The sequence below is a fragment of the Corvus cornix genome, chromosome 3 (assembly GCF_000738735.6).
Source record: "Corvus cornix cornix isolate S_Up_H32 chromosome 3, ASM73873v5, whole genome shotgun sequence".
Taxonomy (NCBI): Eukaryota; Metazoa; Chordata; class Aves; order Passeriformes; family Corvidae; genus Corvus; species Corvus cornix.
Window position 1 is genome coordinate 52,876,540 of NC_047056.1, and position 17,806 is coordinate 52,894,345.

At 42.2% G+C, this 17,806-nt stretch overlaps 1 protein-coding gene across 2 annotated transcripts in view; it reads right to left on the reverse strand.

Moving 5' to 3' along the window:
• The window catches only part of PLAGL1 (PLAG1 like zinc finger 1), a 48,617-nt gene that overhangs the window by 17,561 nt on the left and 13,250 nt on the right, over positions 1-17,806 (reverse strand). Inside the window, exon 2 of one of the 2 annotated variants that reach the window (XM_039569573.1) lies at positions 12,338-12,380. In XM_039569573.1, coding sequence (XP_039425507.1) covers positions 12,338-12,356 — 19 coding nt within the window. In that variant the 5' untranslated portion in view covers positions 12,357-12,380. Of the gene's footprint in view, positions 1-1,665; positions 1,794-12,337; positions 12,381-17,806 lie in introns of those variants that run through there. The other variant, XM_019290199.3, reaches the window with a different exon arrangement.

Genomic DNA, 17,806 nt, shown 5'->3' on the forward strand with positions numbered 1-17,806 from the left:
TTTGTAATTTCCCTCCCCAAAACTAACAGTGCAAAACTGTCAAGTTCACATTCTTCCTCAGAGATCACTACAAGCCAAGTCACGATCCTTTTTATTTCAATGCTAAATTACAGATGTCATTGGCAAAGGAATGTACATAGAGCCACAGCACACAGTTTGTAAAGCTCACACAGAATTTTATGCCCCTTTTTAACTTGGCTAATTAAGTAAAATGTATTTTTTTCAATAACAGCCTCAGAACACACTCTAGGTGTGTTTGAAAATAGGGTGCCATCCAGCTATGGAAACAACACACACTTTGTCTTATTAGCACTAGAAATGAAATACACTTGGTCAGAAAAATCACTTTTTGCAAAGAAGATTTGTTCTGCTTGTTGTTAGGCACCTTAGTACCTCAATGCTTTTTCAGTTTCCTTGCTCCCTTAAATTGTATTTACACAAACAAAGTGAACGGATTTGAGGTCATGTGCAAGCATGCAAGAAAAAGTAAAACTGCCACCATTCCTCTGCTTTGGTGTGATTTAGATGAGTAGGCAACAAAAAGAAATAAATGAGATTTACAGGAGTTACAAGCAGTTAAAAAGCAGATTGTGTCATTTACTGTATCTTTAGAAAAACAATGCTATATTGTCCCCTAGAGGGTACTTCTTCATTCTTCCTCTGTCTTTGCAATGATTCTGAAAAAATTCCAAATAATGCTTTTTTTATCTGTCTGTAGATAAAACTGCACAAGCAAATAGATCTTGTAGTTGTTAGCTTTTTATTTTGCTGGACTTCACTGCAGCAGTGGGGAGGGAGGCATACAGAAGAGCCCAGCCCTGGTGCAGATGCAGGCTCTGACTATGCTGCGGGTGTGCAACGCCTCAAACACAAGGACAAGGTGCTCACCCCTGCCAACCAGTGCTGGAGGGGCTAAGAGAAGGGTACATCTCCCCGACACCCCCAGCTGGTACCCCTGCACCTGAATGCCTCTGCTCCCACTTCTCCCACATATTGGGAGGCATGGCTGGCTCACAAAACTGAGACCTGCTGCCTGCAGGATGCACTCCCACCACATGAGCTGACCAGACACCGGCAGCTGTGTTCCCAAGGAGGAGAATGGGCTGTGAGTGTGGCTCACCTGTACTGTCCTCACCATGCTGGTGCTTCTCCCCAGTCCAGGTCTAGGTGACAGTTCTCCTTTGCTGCAGACTATACAGCCTGGCAGCCTCAGCTGCCAGCCTGCCTCGTCCTCCAGACAGCTCTGGGGCCAGCCACGCTGCACTGGGACAAGCTCCCACAGCCAACAGTAGCAAAGCTGGCAAGGCAGCTTGGGCAAGCTGGACTTGAGCACAGTCAACAAACTGGTTTCCAAAACAGCAGCACGGTTGGAGCACTGTGCCACCCCCACAGGCACAAGTCCGGCCTCGGGGAGAGCTCATTAGTGTGGGCAAGGAGCCACAGGCTGCGGTCACACAGAGCCCTGCTGCACAGATAACGGGAGCTATACATAGCCATACTAGGAACTGCAATCACTGTCGTGACAGCTCACACATGCCACCAGATCCTTAAACAATCAGCAGCAGAACATCCCTTTTCAAAACCAGTTTGCTAAAAACTAGATGCCTATCAGGACCTCCTTCCTGAGCTTTCTCCAACCCCCGCTCGAGCGAGACTTTACAGTACCTGAACACTTCAGTGGCCCATAAGATGCCCGCAGCACAATTAGGTTCCCTGTGAAGGCAGAGGTAAATCACTCCTTTTCAATTGTCCACTTGGAGCAAATGCACCCTGTGAGAAATGATCAGAGGCTGAGCAGACCTCAGCATTTGCTGTGCTATTTTGCAGCATTAGAATTAGTTCCCATGTGCAGAGGGAACAAAGATCAGTGTACACAGCAGTCCAAATCCTAGCCTAATTACAATCATAAGATTTGCATAGCAAACAACAGTAATTTATCCTGGAGTAAAACAGTAGCGCTCCACTAGCCTTGTTCAGCTTTCACACAGAGGAACGCTGCAAAAATACCTTCTGGACATTTTCTGTCCGAGGTACATTGCACATGCCAGTCTTGGTTCTTCTTCAGCAAAGGTGCATGAGGATTTCCTGCCCTGAGGTTTGTTCTGCAGCACTCTGTGCTGGAGAAGCTTGAAATCCTTGTTCTACAATTTATTTGGCAAAAAATTCAAAGTACTCAATTAGCAAACATTTAATCACAAGTTATTTTCCCATTATTGTGGGCCACCAACACACATTCCCTCTGTAAAAAACACTTATGAAAGAAGCCTTATATCCCAAGTTGATGTGCAAAATGAAGCTTTTAACTGATTAATAATTGATTCTATTTATATCGAAGTAAAATAGAGCTTGTTATAATTACCAGAATTCAGAATAATTTTATTCAAATCCCATTAACTTCTGATATTTTGTTATGCTGAATTGTCTACAGATTGATCTTTACTTGTTAACTGCAGTAATTGATCCCTAGTCCAGCATCAAAATAGGTGAACATTTCCTCAGTGTCTCCTTTTCATCTTCTATGAAATCTATCCTTTTCTCTTCTATGTCATACACCAACATCATCTTGTATTAGCAGAGATATACAACTGTTCAGCTCTGCATGGAAAAAAAGAAAAAATAAATAATCAAGGAACCACACTCCAGGCTGACTTTGCAATCATACTCACTCACCTGGATAAAGACTGAAAACTTGCACTTCTGTGCATGACACTGTATTATATGGGAAGCAGGTGCAGTGTTTTACATAACCCTGCACCCAAAATAACATCACCCTCACAAGGAAGGAAAAAAAAAAAGCAGTGCTTGAGAGGGAAACTTTAGATTTCAAGCAGTGAGTTCCCATGTCTTTGACACACAGAAGCCCAGAAGCCTTGCAGTCTCAACCTGGTGGCACCAGCACAGAAACTGTGGACATGCTGCTGGGGCAATATTGGCCCCTTACCAAGGCCTTGTGTTGCCATCTCCAGGCTTTCTGGTGAGAGGACAGGAGCTCCTGAGACACAGGTGAAGGGTGAGGAGGAGTCCTGGTCCTGCTCAGGCATTAGTGGCACCCTGCACGTAAATGCCTACTGCTCTTGGGGCCTCCTCCCTGGGAAAGAGAACGGTAGGTGGTTTGCAAATATCCCCAGAAATCATTCTGAACATTAAACATATCATGGGAACATGACCTCACTCTACTAAAATGTAAAACTTTAAAAATGAGTTACTATATTTGGACACAGAAACAGAGAAAGAGAACAGCAAACATGCCTTACTGCCACCCCACCCCATACATTCAGTCAGACCAGCAGGTCAAGCTAATTCCCTAAAACTGGGACCCAGCCCTGGAGGTGAACCCAGCCCTCAGGCACCCTGACCCAGCCACTGATCTGCTGTGATACCTTCCTTCACCTCACCTCCATCCTATGTGTGCCTGTTGTTGTTCACAAGAAGAATGAAGATTTGGAAGGAGAGCACACCCTTGGGTTTCCAGCAGCGGGAGATCATCTGTCAAGGCACCTGCTCCTTCCTCACAGCAGTATGATCCTTACCAGCTGTTCTTATGGAAGAATTCCTCTAGAAGGGTGGCTCAGCACTTACCTGACTGTAAAGAAACCTAACACAAAGGATGTGTGCATTTTTCTGGCAGACACAAGTTCCAATATGTAAATTCTTCCAAACTGCAAAACTATTTGTTATCCAAACATGTACGGGATAACAAACACTGTGATTTGTTAGTAGCTCCTAACAGGGAGTCATCATGATGATAGTTCAGCACATCTGGGAACAGTAAGATTTTCACCTGGTGGCCATGAAGTACGGCAACAGGCATAGCCAGAAGGAATTTAAACAGCTTTCCATAAAAGTCAGTTTCACACCAATTCCAATGAGGTTTTTCTACCACGCTTGTTCTGTCTAGCAAATCTTAGGAGCAAAAAAGTAAGAGAAACCCCAAGGAGCACAGCCGGGCTATGAAATTCAGCAGTTTCAGCATGTTCCCATGAAGGCTGTGCAGCAAAAGCATACCTGTGTTCTGCTGTATCTTACAAACTCCGCAGAAAAAAAGTTACCTTCACTGTTTGAACACCTGAAAAGGCACTAACTTACACAACTTTCCTGCAAAATTAAAGGGGAAAAAAATCCCAAACACCACAAAAAAAAAAAAAAAAAAAAAAAAAAACCCCAACAAACCAAACAGGAGGGAAAGCATGTAGGTGCAAACTTCACTGCAGTCTGATAAAGTAGGTTATCAAAGATCTTGGTACGTTCATTCATCTAAAAATGACCTGGGGTCAAAAAATTCATTGATTGATCGAAAGCTAATTTAAAACGTAATCTTTTTCTGGTTATTCTTGGGATAAAACTTACGTGTCACATTTCCAGTACACCACATGGGGTTTGGTTGTTATCAGAACCCATACACGTAAATGAGCACAGTTCAAGTGAAGACACCTCCCACAGTTTACATGTAATAGCTTCTAATCAGAGCAAACAAAGAGACTTCTCTCTCTGCTGAAAGCTGAACACATTTCAAACAATCATATTGAAAAATGCAGTTGGATTTTCCAGGGGTTTTTTTTCCCTTCTCTCCCTCTCCCTCCACTGTCTTGGCATGAAATCATATAAAATTAGATCCAGAAACAAGGAAGGAGGTTAACAGCAAATTCACAGAAACAACTATTTTTTATGAGAAAGAACCTGAGTCAGCATAGCATGGTCCTATGAAATGCCCAGAGAAAGCTTCCTGAGAGGGAAGCCTTCCTGTTGCACTCTGCCCATCTTCCCCAGCAGTCAGCAGCAGTCCCACCTGGTGCAAGGCTGTGGCTCCTTGGCTGTGACACCTTCTGCTTGCTTTAGGTCTTCACTAGCACTCTCCAAACTGTGCTGCTTCTATACTGCAGACAGCAAGACTAAAATCCCCCTGTTCACAGAAACACAGCCACCAAACTGCTCATAAGCACCCTGTGGCTCCTGGGCCACATGTTGGACCCCCTAATCTGCATCTCCCACACCACAGATTCTACCTACCACAGCAGAAGTATTTTATATTTATCAAGAACTTTTCTTTTGGAGATATTTTTGGCAGGACGGTTGATTTATTTTAGTGTCAGATGTTTTAGCGGAAAATGTGAATGCTACTGTGGCAGTTCAACACAGACGCCAGAATCTCCCATCTTTGTTCTAGCAGAAAAAAACTCCAATAGTACATCTTCCTAAATGCACATATGTATAAATACACATGCACACAGCCACACACACACCACATTAAGTGCATTAATACAGTCAACAGTTCTATTGATGGCAGGTCAACACCACAGTTTCAATTCTGATAAATGAAGTGCAGCAATTATAATGACTAAAGCTTAGTATCGATTAGTTGAAATATTTCCAAGCCTTGCAACATTCCCTTAAAAGGGAACCTTAGATTGGGTCTCTCGCTCCTTCATTGAACTTGGTTGTTACTGGCCACCAAGTCCAGATGTTGTGTGGGGGAGACTGGTGGAAAACTTGGTGACAAAAGCTACCTCTCCTAAGAAAACCAGCCCAAATCAATGCTTGATTTTCCATTGGTGACTTTCAGCATGGACTTGTGGGAACTTTACCAGCAAAGACACTAGCAGCTGGGATATATTTCCAGCTGCTTACTGGAAGAAAGAACCAGGCAGGTAGACACAATTTGGAGAAAGTAATATGAGTTTACTGTAGAATGCAAAGAGGAAGCATGGCATGCAGAGCGAAGAGATATTGTACTCATCCTGTGGCTGCAGAACCTGATGTCTTTAGAGGCACATAAAACAACACGAAGCAAGTACAGCTACTGGGAATCAAAGTGCAGTGCTTAAACCCTAGGATCCACTTCTGCAGGTATTGGTCTGTGCACTTGGCTCCACTGATGTGCAAGTAGCCACATCATGAAAGAAAGAAGTCCATGCAGAGAAGTGAATACACGGACACTTAGGACTGGTCAGGGCTGAGACCTGGGAGGGCCAGTCCTGAAAGAACACTCCAGTACACATTACATTCAGTGAAAACTATTAATAAAACTGAAAACTGAGTTAACTTCCTCAATGAGCCATCCAAACCTCCTACTGATATTCCAACTCAATGAAGAGAAAAAAAAAAGTTAATTTTTTTTGATCAATGAACCCTAAAGTATATATCTAAAATACTGAAATGAAGGAGTCTTCTTTCAAAAGCATTTGCTTTTGTAAATGAAGGGTCATTAACAGCTTACTAGAACAGCTTTAATTCTTACTATGCATCCGCTTCATAACAGACAAGTTCTGTTATTCCTTGCTTCATTTCCAACAGGAAAAGCATGCTTGATTCCCAGCTTCTTTGGGAACAAAATGGGTAGGAGACTCTCATCCTTAGCCTTTATGACCCTGTTAAATTACTCTTCTCTTTTAAGGCACAAAGTGATTTCTTTAAAAAACACCACATAGGCATTGGGAAGCTCTGCTGCTGAACAGACACAGGGATTTATTTCTATGAAAAAATACTCACATGTGCAAGCATGGTATCTGTGTTTCCATTTATTTGTTTTCTTTTTCCTAAGATCTAACATTTACTTCTTTTTTTCTACACAAAAGGTTTTTATAGGGAACCATATGATAAGTAGCTAATGTCTTGACTGATACTGTACTAAAGAAATTATGTCTACCTGAGCTTCTTTAACAGACTGACTAAGAAAGGATAATAAAATTGGCAGCAACAAATTAGACAGCAGTATAGTACATTTTCCTCACAATAACTATTCTCCTCAGGCATAAAGGCAGTCCCGTAAGACACAGAAATACAAAGTACATAATTATAGATTATTATAGGAGAATTGCATGAGAGTTTCAAAAATTTGTGGGTTTAAAAAAATTGCAGATTTTTTTCTATAGATTAAGCTCTCAACTCAGATTATAAAGTATCTCCATACAGCCCTATTTATTCTGCTAACAGTCATCTCAGTTTGAGATCAAATAAAATTCAAATATTTTTTCTACATTTCTGATTAATCTGTAGTTTCTTTAAATTATTTCCAAAAGTCACACACACACACAATAACAGTAGTCTCTATTATTCAAATCTAAGAAGCAATCTTGCAATGCAAAATTGCAAAGAATTTGTTCCTGTTTTCATACTTTCCTAGCTCGAAGAACAAGATCAACAGAAGGTAAAGGCATCACTTTGGGAGAACCATTCCTCAGATATGTATTTATATAACTCTGGCTATTTAACATGCATATTTACTTAAAGCTCTGTATGATTACATATCTCACCTTGTATTTGGTATACTTTACTCTGTTGGTTAGAAATCAAATATTTTATACTTCTTCCACTTCAACACTGCCAATAGGTCAAAACAATTTCATATTTTATAAAGATATTAGAAGAGGCAAAGGGACAACTGTCCTGCCAGAACATCCCTACACACCTCCCCATCACATCTGCCTGAACACCTTCCAGTCCAGTAAGTTAAACATAACACACTCTGCCTTGTCTTATCGCCCGAGAAACAGAGAACAAGTGGCACCTTCCGTGTCACACATGAATCATCTACTTTCTTCTCCATTACACCAACTAAAAAAGCCCTGATCAACTGAGCTTTCCACAACCGTGATTCTTTTCTATTTGCACCATTACAAGTACCCAGGAACCCTCACTGTTCAACATTTTCATAACATATCTAGATTACAGCACTGAAAGGACCTACAAATATATCTCACGTCCAACTTAAATGTTAACTTTATATTAGCTTTACATTTTAATGGCTTCCAATGCCTATCATGCATAAATACACTTAAGTGAGGTCAAAAAACAGTTTTGACACATTTGGATAACAATAATGACAATAGAGCCCACAAACTTCAATATCTGCCTGCTTGAGTTCAGTGTTTTCACATCTCAGTAAAAATTATAAATGCATTTGCTTTTTTTGCATTTCGTCTCTGAAAATCTTAGAAACTTAACAGCAGAAGCCACAAGCAAACATGTTGATGCTCTACAGTTAAGCAATGTATTTTCATTTCAAGGATCACAATGTAATCTAAAGAAAGCATGTTTGCATATGGAGCCCAAATTCTTCCAAGAAAAACAGAGAAGTTATCTGCTGGGAAAAGCACAAAATGAGACAAAACTAGTAAGATGACTAGCTCAAAATCACTCAAAGAAAAAATGCCAGACTGAGGAACACAAACTATTCCAACAAAACATGAAACTTCCCAAGCACTTCTCTCAAAATGAGGGGACTACTTGAGAGTTTTCAAACTACTGCACCCATGCACAGACACTTTTAATGTTTTTTGTTTGCAACAAAAACACAGCAGCTTCTACTGCCATGTAAGAACGAGGCTGCAAGGCGGCAATTACTCTGTTCTGAGCTTGCCCTTACACTTCAAATAACAAAGGAAGAAATTACATTACTTTTTTTTCCTGCTATCATAAGTGGGCCACACCTGAAAGCTGTAGCTGCATGAGCCCAGAAATCTGTTCCTTCAATCACCACAGAAACTAATATAGAAACCCTGGCAATTTGTTCTCCTGTTTTCAGTAAAAAATTTACATATGAATTACACACCAAATTCCCTTGGTCTAATAAACTGTTCTGGACTCGCACAACAAAAATACTGCTTCTTCATTATCATCCTCCTCTTGCTATTCTTTGCTGTCTTTACAAAAAAACCCTGTACACCTAAAGCCAGCAGCAAGAGTAGTGGTAAGTCTACCTCTTGCCTTGAGTCCCGTGGAAACAGAAGTTTGGAAATACATCCTCACATTTCAAAGGATTTTAGAAGTCCCAGATTTTCTGCCAGACAGGCCCTCTTGTTAGTCACTGCCTTGTGTGTAAGTATTAACACAGCAGTCTGTACCAGTTAAGAAATCATCTGATGCAAACTCAGCTGATTCTCAAAGGCATAAAAAATTGCATATAATAGCCTACAAAACGACTGATGTTCATGACCTAACTGGAAGACCCAAATACTGAGTTTCTATTACTTTTCATATTCATTAATCACCATTAGGTAAAGAACAAATGAACACACACAGAGGCTAGAAACAGCACAAGAGTCACTTAGGTGTTTCCCATGACAGAATAAAACTCAAACATTGGTTCTGCACTCAAGAACAGAAATGCAAACATTTCATAATCGCACTACATATGGGAAATCAAAATAAACCTTACCTTATTTTAAATGGCAATTTTAGTAAAATGTCAGGCTGTGCTAGTACAGGGTATAAGGAACCATGCCATCCTCCTTCAGCAGACTTTTGCAAATGCCCCTGTATTCAACTAAGTCTAACTCCACTCTGTTTTGTTTCCCCAGGAGGACCCATTCAGGACCATGTGCTCCTTTTCAGCTGTCAATAAACAGAAGCGGTGAATTCCCCAGCGCTTCACAAAGCTAGTTAGGCATAGCCATTCATTTCTTCAGGAAAACAGGGCATTGATTTCAGCAAATTCCCAGGGAGCAGCTACAACAAAGAGATCAAAGACCCACCTCCTTTCCTGCCTGGCTTTGGCCGGCTGGGCTGAGAGGAGCAGCAACAGGTTTCCTGAAGAGCGGGCTCTATGCTCACCGACCACTGCATGCTCCATTCATGCCCATCGCCTTCCTACGTTCCCGGGACAGCCCCCAGCACTAACCGTGACAAACCCCTACATTCAGGCAGCATAATATACTGCACACTAGTTCATCCAAGGATAAAAAGAAAAACAAGCTCCAAGGGAAGTCTGCTGCTTCCCTGACCAGCTGAGCCTCAGTAGCTGACAGACTTTTCATGAACGTCTTTTTTTTCTTAGCTTCTCCATCTAAACCAGAGAAACACTTGCTACCTCAAATTCATTGTGCTGAAACTTCTCAGGAATGTTGGCTTTTCTGATTTATTTCTACAAGCTTGAAGACTTAGCTGCTGGAGTTTGAAGTCTAGCGGCAGCAGCCCTCGTATTGTGCAACCATGATATTTATTTTGTGCAATTTGCCCTAAGACTGCAGTAGGGTTTTTTCTAAGGAATTTAAGGGGGTTTGTTCCAGTTTGGTTGGAATTTTTACTTTTAAAATTATACATCTTGTCTTCATTAATGTAATCTGGAACAAGATTTTTAATGCTAAAATTTGACCTTGTATTGAACCAAGCATTAGCAAAAGACAATGCTGTGGTCAAGCTTAAGGACTGGTGGTTAGGCTACATGTCTACTGCTAAACAGTAAGAGCCAGATACCTGGTGCTGAGACCACCTGGCATCAGCTCCACATGTCTAGATGCCCCTCATCTCCTTCTCTTTTCCCCCACAAACAGTTTGGTTATATCCAAATTCCTTACCTGGAACACAGTCTGGTAGGTATTATCCCTCCAACACACCCTAGTGTTTGTTGCTTGTTAGTATAGGCTAGTACTGAGCTCACAGGCTGGCCCTGAAATATTTCTTTATATGCATACAGACATAAAGATCTAAAGTCACTGCACACCTGTACAGATTTTCCATGTCATTCTTCAGCATTCTCCTGCACACGGATGTTTTACCAAGGCACTACTCGTCTGCCACAAATACCCAGCAGGTGGAACCTGGAAAGCCCCCTCAGCACTGGTACTGCCTCCGGGCCACTGACACATCTCCAAGTGAGAAGACAATTGTCTACCCCACTAACAAGAGCAAGTATCACAGGACCTGGCACAGCACAAGCAGTACAATACTGAGAAGCCCAGGGACAGGCGGTAGGCATGACTGCTCACTGTGCAGAAGACAGCTGAGGACACGAGGAAATACGGAACTGCAGAATTATTGAAGTTGCAGGAGAGCAGCTGTGACAATCAACCAGCCCAGCCTCTTGCTGAATTCAGGCCCTTTAATGGCATTACCCAGGGCCTTGCAAGCTGTATCTCAAATACTTCCAGTGAGGGCAACTCCACCACTTTCCTGGGCAGCCTATTCCAGTGTTTGATTGACCCCCCAATGAAAATGCCCCTTGCATCCACAAGCATCTCCCCTGAAGCAACTTGTGGCTATTGCCTCTTGTCCTGTCACAGCGCATGCCTGGGGAAAGGCTGCTTCCAACTCCTTCTCCATAACCACCGTTTTTGTACTGAAAGACCAACACTAGATCCCCTTGAGCCTTCTCTTCTTTGAATGGAACATGCCCAACTCCTTCAGCCTCTGCTCAGGTGACAGCGTCTTTAACACACTGATCATTAGGGGGAACATGAGAAAGGCACTGTTGCTGAGCTGAAAAAAACAGAAAAGTGAAACTGCCAGGGCATAAAATTGCTAAAACAGACAAACATCTGAGTATAGTTGAGGAGTCTTGACCATGATCCCTGTGCAGTCAACCTGCCCTCTGCTTTCTTTAATATTTCACTTCTGCTAAGTTTTGCCTGTTGTATACAATACAGTAAGGCATATGACATTCCTTATTTTAGAGTTCTCTCTGTATCTAAATGGCTTTTAAGCATGCCCCGAAATTGCCAGTTCACAGGTAAAATTCAAAAAATGCATTTTAACAAATAACTTGATCTTGAAGAATATGTTTCACCCCCACAGATAATTGCTATTTGCCATTAAGCCACTGATGGTTTTATATTTATTAACTGATTACAGTTATTAATGAAAAAAACCCCAACCCTGTTTTCTTTGTTCCTCTGAGGAAGTAATGAAGAATGATAAAACGCATGTCTGAATTTTCCCTCTCTTCTATTGCACAGTGTGCACCTGGGTAGCCCTTGGAGGCAATGATAAAAAAAGGCAGCTGAGGAACTGGAGGGACTCCAAAAGAAAGCATGTAGATCAGATCAATAAGCATAAAAAATGTGCTTAATGCTTCAGATAACTTAAGCTGGAGCAAGAGAGTGCAAGTATCGGGAAATCGTGAGCAGCCACCTTCCGTGGTAGTTACAACTGCAAAGTATAAGGATATGCCACTTGTCTGTTAAGAAGAAGGATGAATAATAGTGATAAGGCATGAGATTTGAATGTGACTGGGATAATGATGCCTTGGAAGCACAGGAGTTAAATTCACAAAATGATTAAAAACCCCGAGCACATCACTCTGTAGTAATCTGGGATGGTATTTGTGCCAAAGATAGATAAGACATTTTAGACAGAATTGCAATTTTAAGTCTCAATGAACCAGTCTGTTCTTATACTTGGGACAGATTTTTACAATTTTACTCATATTAAGTCATGCTTTACTCCAAGAATAATCCCGCTGATTATAATGGTAATATTGTTCCACAGATGTCTCAGAAGAAACGCAAATGTAAAAGCAGACTTTATACTTCACATAAAAGACATCAATCATGAGTACATCTGGGAATCCGATAAAAACATATGGTACAAAAAAATCACTGTGGGACGATGGAAATGTACTTACAGAGCAGGTCTGTGGACATGTTTACAGATCAGGCAAAGGAAACCTACACAAAATAAATGAAAAAAGAATTATCAGTTTTCTGAACTAGTACTATCCATGTTTATATCTCATGCTAGTAAACACATGCATAGTCTTTTAGCTCTTTAGGAAATAAGGAGAACATATCTACAGAAATCTTACAAGGAAGAATTTCAATTTGTAGAGAAAAAGGAAAAGAAAAACTGATTCCACTTCATTTCACAGACAATGTAAACTGGCAATATTAATGTAATGCATTTTAAATAAGAGCAGTTCACTGTATTCCACATCTTCATTAACATTTATTATTATGTATTTTCCAGGCATCAATTACAACAGAATTTTCAAGCATCATGTATTTTACCCCACTGCATGCTATTCTGTGTTTAAGCCTCATATATCTGGTATTCATCCTAACAGTTCTGACCCTTGCAGAGTCAAAAAGAATATTAACCAAATATAGGACAAGACATTTTATTTGCTCTCTTGAAAGACTTCTGGAGACTTTTGGCTTTCTGCTGAACTCATTCATCTTTTTCCCTTCCCATTCATCTGCTGGTTTTTGACTGAAATTTTACTATAAGCACATAGGAGCAGAGTCAGAGGCTTCTGTAGCTGTCTGAGCAATCCCCAACACACGGGTATCCCAATGACTGAATAAGGCTACTTGGAGCTACAGAAATAATAATGCATGTATTAATAAGGAGACACACAAATAACAGTACAAATCACATCACTATATGCCATTTTATTCCCTGTACAAATCTTGAAAATTTCAGGCAGTGTTTAAAGGTGTATGTGTATATGAATTGGGATGAAAGAAAGACGTTCAATAAGTCCAAGTGCCAAGTCCTGCACTTGGGTAACAATGCCAGGCAGTGCTACAGGCCTGGGGAAGAGTGGCTAAAGTGGCCAGGTAGAAAAGGACCTGGGGTACTGGTCAACAGCAGCTGACCATGAGCCAGCTGTGCCCAGGTGGCCAAGAAGGCCAATGGCATCCTGGCCTGTGTCAGAAATAGTGTGGCCAGCAGGACCAGGGCAGGGACCATCCCCCTGTATCTGGCATTGGTGAGGCCACACCTTGAATCCTGCGATCATTTCTGGGCCCCTCACTACAAGAAAGACACTGAGGTGCTGGAGTGAGTTCAGGAAAGGGCAACAGAGCTGGTGAAAGGTCTGGAGCACAAGTCTGATTGAGGAACGGCTGAGGGAAATGGCATTGTTTAGCCTGGAGAAAAGGAGGCTCAGGGGGGACCTTATGACTCTACAACAACCTGAAAGGAGGTTGTAGCCAGGTGGGATGAGTCTCTTCTCCCAAGTAACAAGGGACAGGACAAGAGGACATGGCGTCAAGTTGTGTCAGGAGAGGTTTAGGCTGGATATTAGGAAAAAAGTCTTCACCAAAAGAGTTGTCAAGCACTGGAACAGGCTGCCATGGGAAGTGTCCCCATTCCTGTGGGTATTTAAAACACATGTAGATGTGGTGCTTAGGGACATGGTTTAGTGGTGGGCTTGGCAGTGCTGGATTAATGGTTGAAGACAGCAGTATTTTGTTGCTGACTGAAACAGGTCAAAGAAAACATCTTCATTTTTAAAAATACAATGATCATTAGTAAGATGCTTCCAAATTAATTGGAGCTGGTTGCAAGAACTGAGTTGTGCTGTGAGAAAGCAGCAGTAAAGGGGCCCACATCACTGAGTCCTCTTTCCAGATAAAAACACGCATGCTGAGAGCAGGCTTCCTAAGCAGCAAGTGTCCTAGTCTGATTTCCATCACCCAGAAAACACTTTATTTCTGAAAAAAATCTACTCTGCAGTTTTACTCCATTCTGGCTGAGAGCAAGACTCTTGTCTGTGGTGTTAATTTCTAAAAATATAGGCCTTGCAGAGGGAACAGTGGATTTTAACAGCATCCATATGTGACTATACACGCACCAGGCTTTGTCATCCCCAGAAACAGCAGGCTACATGTTATCACTGTCAAAGCAGGGCCATCAACTAATAAAGATTTCTTTTCCCCCATTGAATAACTAGATTCATGATAAAGTAATTTAACTGTGCTGGCATTCAATCTGCAGGCCAATTACTTGTTAAACCGCAACACAACAAGCTCTTTCCTCCCATATGGTTTGAGTCATTAGTTATACCTTCCCCCTCACACATCTGGTCTGCAGCAGCCTCCTGTCATGAGAAAGTGCAGCCTCATTCCATGCCCTCCCTGGCCCCCACACATCCTCCATCCAGCCTTGTTGCAGTGACACTGTGGTCCATGAACACCCCAATTAATGTTTTGCCGAGTTGTTCTGTGATGTCATTTTGGAGGTAAATCACCAAAATGTTTTTCTCCACAGGCCACTGAAACCTGAGAAATTTTTTCCCCCCATACAATTCTATGATGAAGTGGTCCTAGCAGCAGCAACCCCAAAGTGCCCAAGTCCAGTCCTTGGGAAGGGCACAGAAACTACAGACCAAGAGGAAGCACCCAGTGACTGCAACGCAACCCACTCGCACAGCAGAAGAACACCAGGCACAGCATCACAAAGAAGTGCTGCTCCTCTTCCAGCAGCTGGTTCAGACATTATCTCAGACACAGTGAGGATAAATACAGCAAAGTGTATTTGCAGGGGCAAGGGCGTTTAAGTAGAACTACAAGCTCCTTCATAAGCTATGCCAGCTCTTACCTGCAGTTATCCTCAACGTGGACCCAGAACTGCCTGTCATCCCAGCTGCACAAAACCACACCATAAATCCCTCTCCTTCTTCACGGGCACAAGGGCACCCCTTGTGCAGTGTATGGCCCCCTGACCAAGGGGGCTCCAACAGACGCAGAGCTGTGGCAGCCACACACGCTGTGCCAACCAGACACAGTGTCTGGTAGCTTCCGGCCACATCAGTCACTTGTCCATGTAAATTCAGGTGGTTGGCCAGTCGCCATGCTGGCCTCAGTTTAACATTGGCCAATCTTCTGTATTTTCTCTGCTTGTAAACTACACTGATGTACCACACTGACCTTTACACAAAGTGTTGTAGGTATATCGGCCATTTTTTCGCCAAATTTGCTGTGCTGCCCACAGAGTCAAAAGAAGTTGTTTGTGGTTGCTCTTAAGTATCCCCCTTTCTCATCAATGAATGGACAGAAGAGGAAGAGAAGCAGAGTAGGGGACGTTTCCCATACAAGAAAATTGGAACCTTGAAAATGTGAGGCAAAGCCTAACGAGATTTTTACAGGCCTTCAGGTATCAGGAAAATACTCATTTAGGTTGAGTAGGACTTGATGGGTTAATATAATAGATGGTTAACAGTCAAGAGATAGCAAAGCAGTGATTACAGGCACTTTGGATGATGAAAAGTTCAATGCTTTGTGGTGGTGGAAAGTGGTTTGCACCCGTTAGAGGAAGTGGGGATGGGTTCTGCACTGCCTAGGACATGTCACAGTGTATTTTCTGTAGGAGCCAGGATTTTAGGGTTTGGGTTATTTTCAGTTGCTCCACCATTGCCAAAAATTCACAGACTATGCATTTTGTGTTTTATAAGTGATTGTAGTGGGCACACTGTGGGCATGTATGACTCAGGATAGATACACATGATGGTGATGGGACTGCCCTGGCATGCCCAGAGTCCACAGTAAGAAAGGCCACAATTTTAGGCCTGTTACCTGTTCTGTTCTGGTGCAGAAGATGTGGAAGTAATGAAATCAGGCAGCATTTTCCAAGTATGGTTCATGAGGAGGACCCACAATGAGGATCAAGGTCACTGCTACAGGAAAGGTGCCTCCCACAATGAAATGCACAGCAAGGAAAACCAGCCTGCACAGGACCTATGGGGCTGTTCATGATGCACAAGACATCAGTGAAGGCTGCCAGCAATGGCCTTGATAACTTCCCTGCTTACCAGTGGTTCACACTGGAAGGGCAGCAAAGACTCCACTTTCTACAGTTTACTGCAGAGTTCTAGGAGGACGACAAGGTTTTACGAAAAAAGCACTTATTTCCCTGGCCTTGAAGCTCATCTTTACCAGAGACAACAAACTCCATGACAAGGGAAGCCAGGAAATTGCTCAGGGACCTTTGCAATGTCTGCAACATGAGACTACAAATTGTTGTTCAAGACAGATGCCCTGCATGTAACACCCAAAGATTCTCATGTGGCTTCATGTGGTAGAGCTCTTCCACTGACCTCTCTTTTAGAAGATGTACATCTATCCTCCCTGGTATCATGCCACAGAAAGCCAAGGGAAAAGCAGGGCCAGATGTGGGAAGAGCCATAAGTGGCAGCAACAGGAAAAGCTTTCACAGTGCAGGTGATACCCTTGTGCTTGCAACACGATGCCATCTGTAGATAACAAGAGAACACGCTGCCTGCAAAAGAGACCTATGCCATGCAAAGACCTGGATCAGAGCTTTTGAATGATGAACTCACTGTGAGTGGAAACATGGTTTCGAACCACTCAGCTTCTGCCCTCCAATAAGTCCTCAGAGGTTATTACAGAATTCCACACAATGTCCAAAAACATGGACAACTGTCAACACAAGCATACTCTTTGTAGCGATCTGACATCATAGGGCCCTCAAATGAACCTCAGCTTCACGCTGCTCACCAGAGGCACATTAGCTAATCAGTCACCAAAGACTCTTTTCATGATGTGAAGTCATCTGTCCACCTTACTCATGCAGCTGAAAAGGGACACTGCTATTCCTTGGATACTCAGAAGAATGCCTGGCACAACTCATTTATAGATTCACAACAGCTTCATGTAAGTGACATTGTTATCTAAGTACCTTTTATCATATTTTAACTGCATAAAGGTAAAACACAAGTAAATGTATTTTTTCAAGACATCTATGGTAAGTAGTAGAGTTGCAGTTGTCTAAAATACACAAGCAAAGATGTGACAGGAAAACCACACTTAACCTACTTACACTGAGATTAAATCAGGAAGGACTCTTTCTCCCACCACAGAAATCAGTTGCTGGGGTTTAACTTTCAGCACACCTTATGACTCAGGTTGCATCCCTCAGAAGAAAACACCTTCAGGAGACAACACATCTATCACATAGCGTTAGCATTCCACTAGTGTCCCTACTTGTGGTCTTTTGGCTACTGCAAGTGCTTGTGCTGGGCTAACTGTTGACACAGTTTCTTTTCTCCCAAATTCATAAACAGGAAAGAAAATCATGATATAGAAATTATTTAAGATTAACAGAGTACCAACAGGGAAAAATGAATATGCAGGGCCAAAATCTTCATATAAAGAAACCTGCGCAGATTTCCTGAAGTTTGTGTTAGTCCCACGTGTACCTCCACATCAGGATTTAGTGCATGCCAAGTACAACTGATCCAACATGTGATCTGTTTGGTATCCCTGATCAACAGTGATTTTCTGTGCATTTTTTATCTACCACATGTAGAGTCCCTCACTGGTGAAAAATATGAAATTATAAATCACTTTAT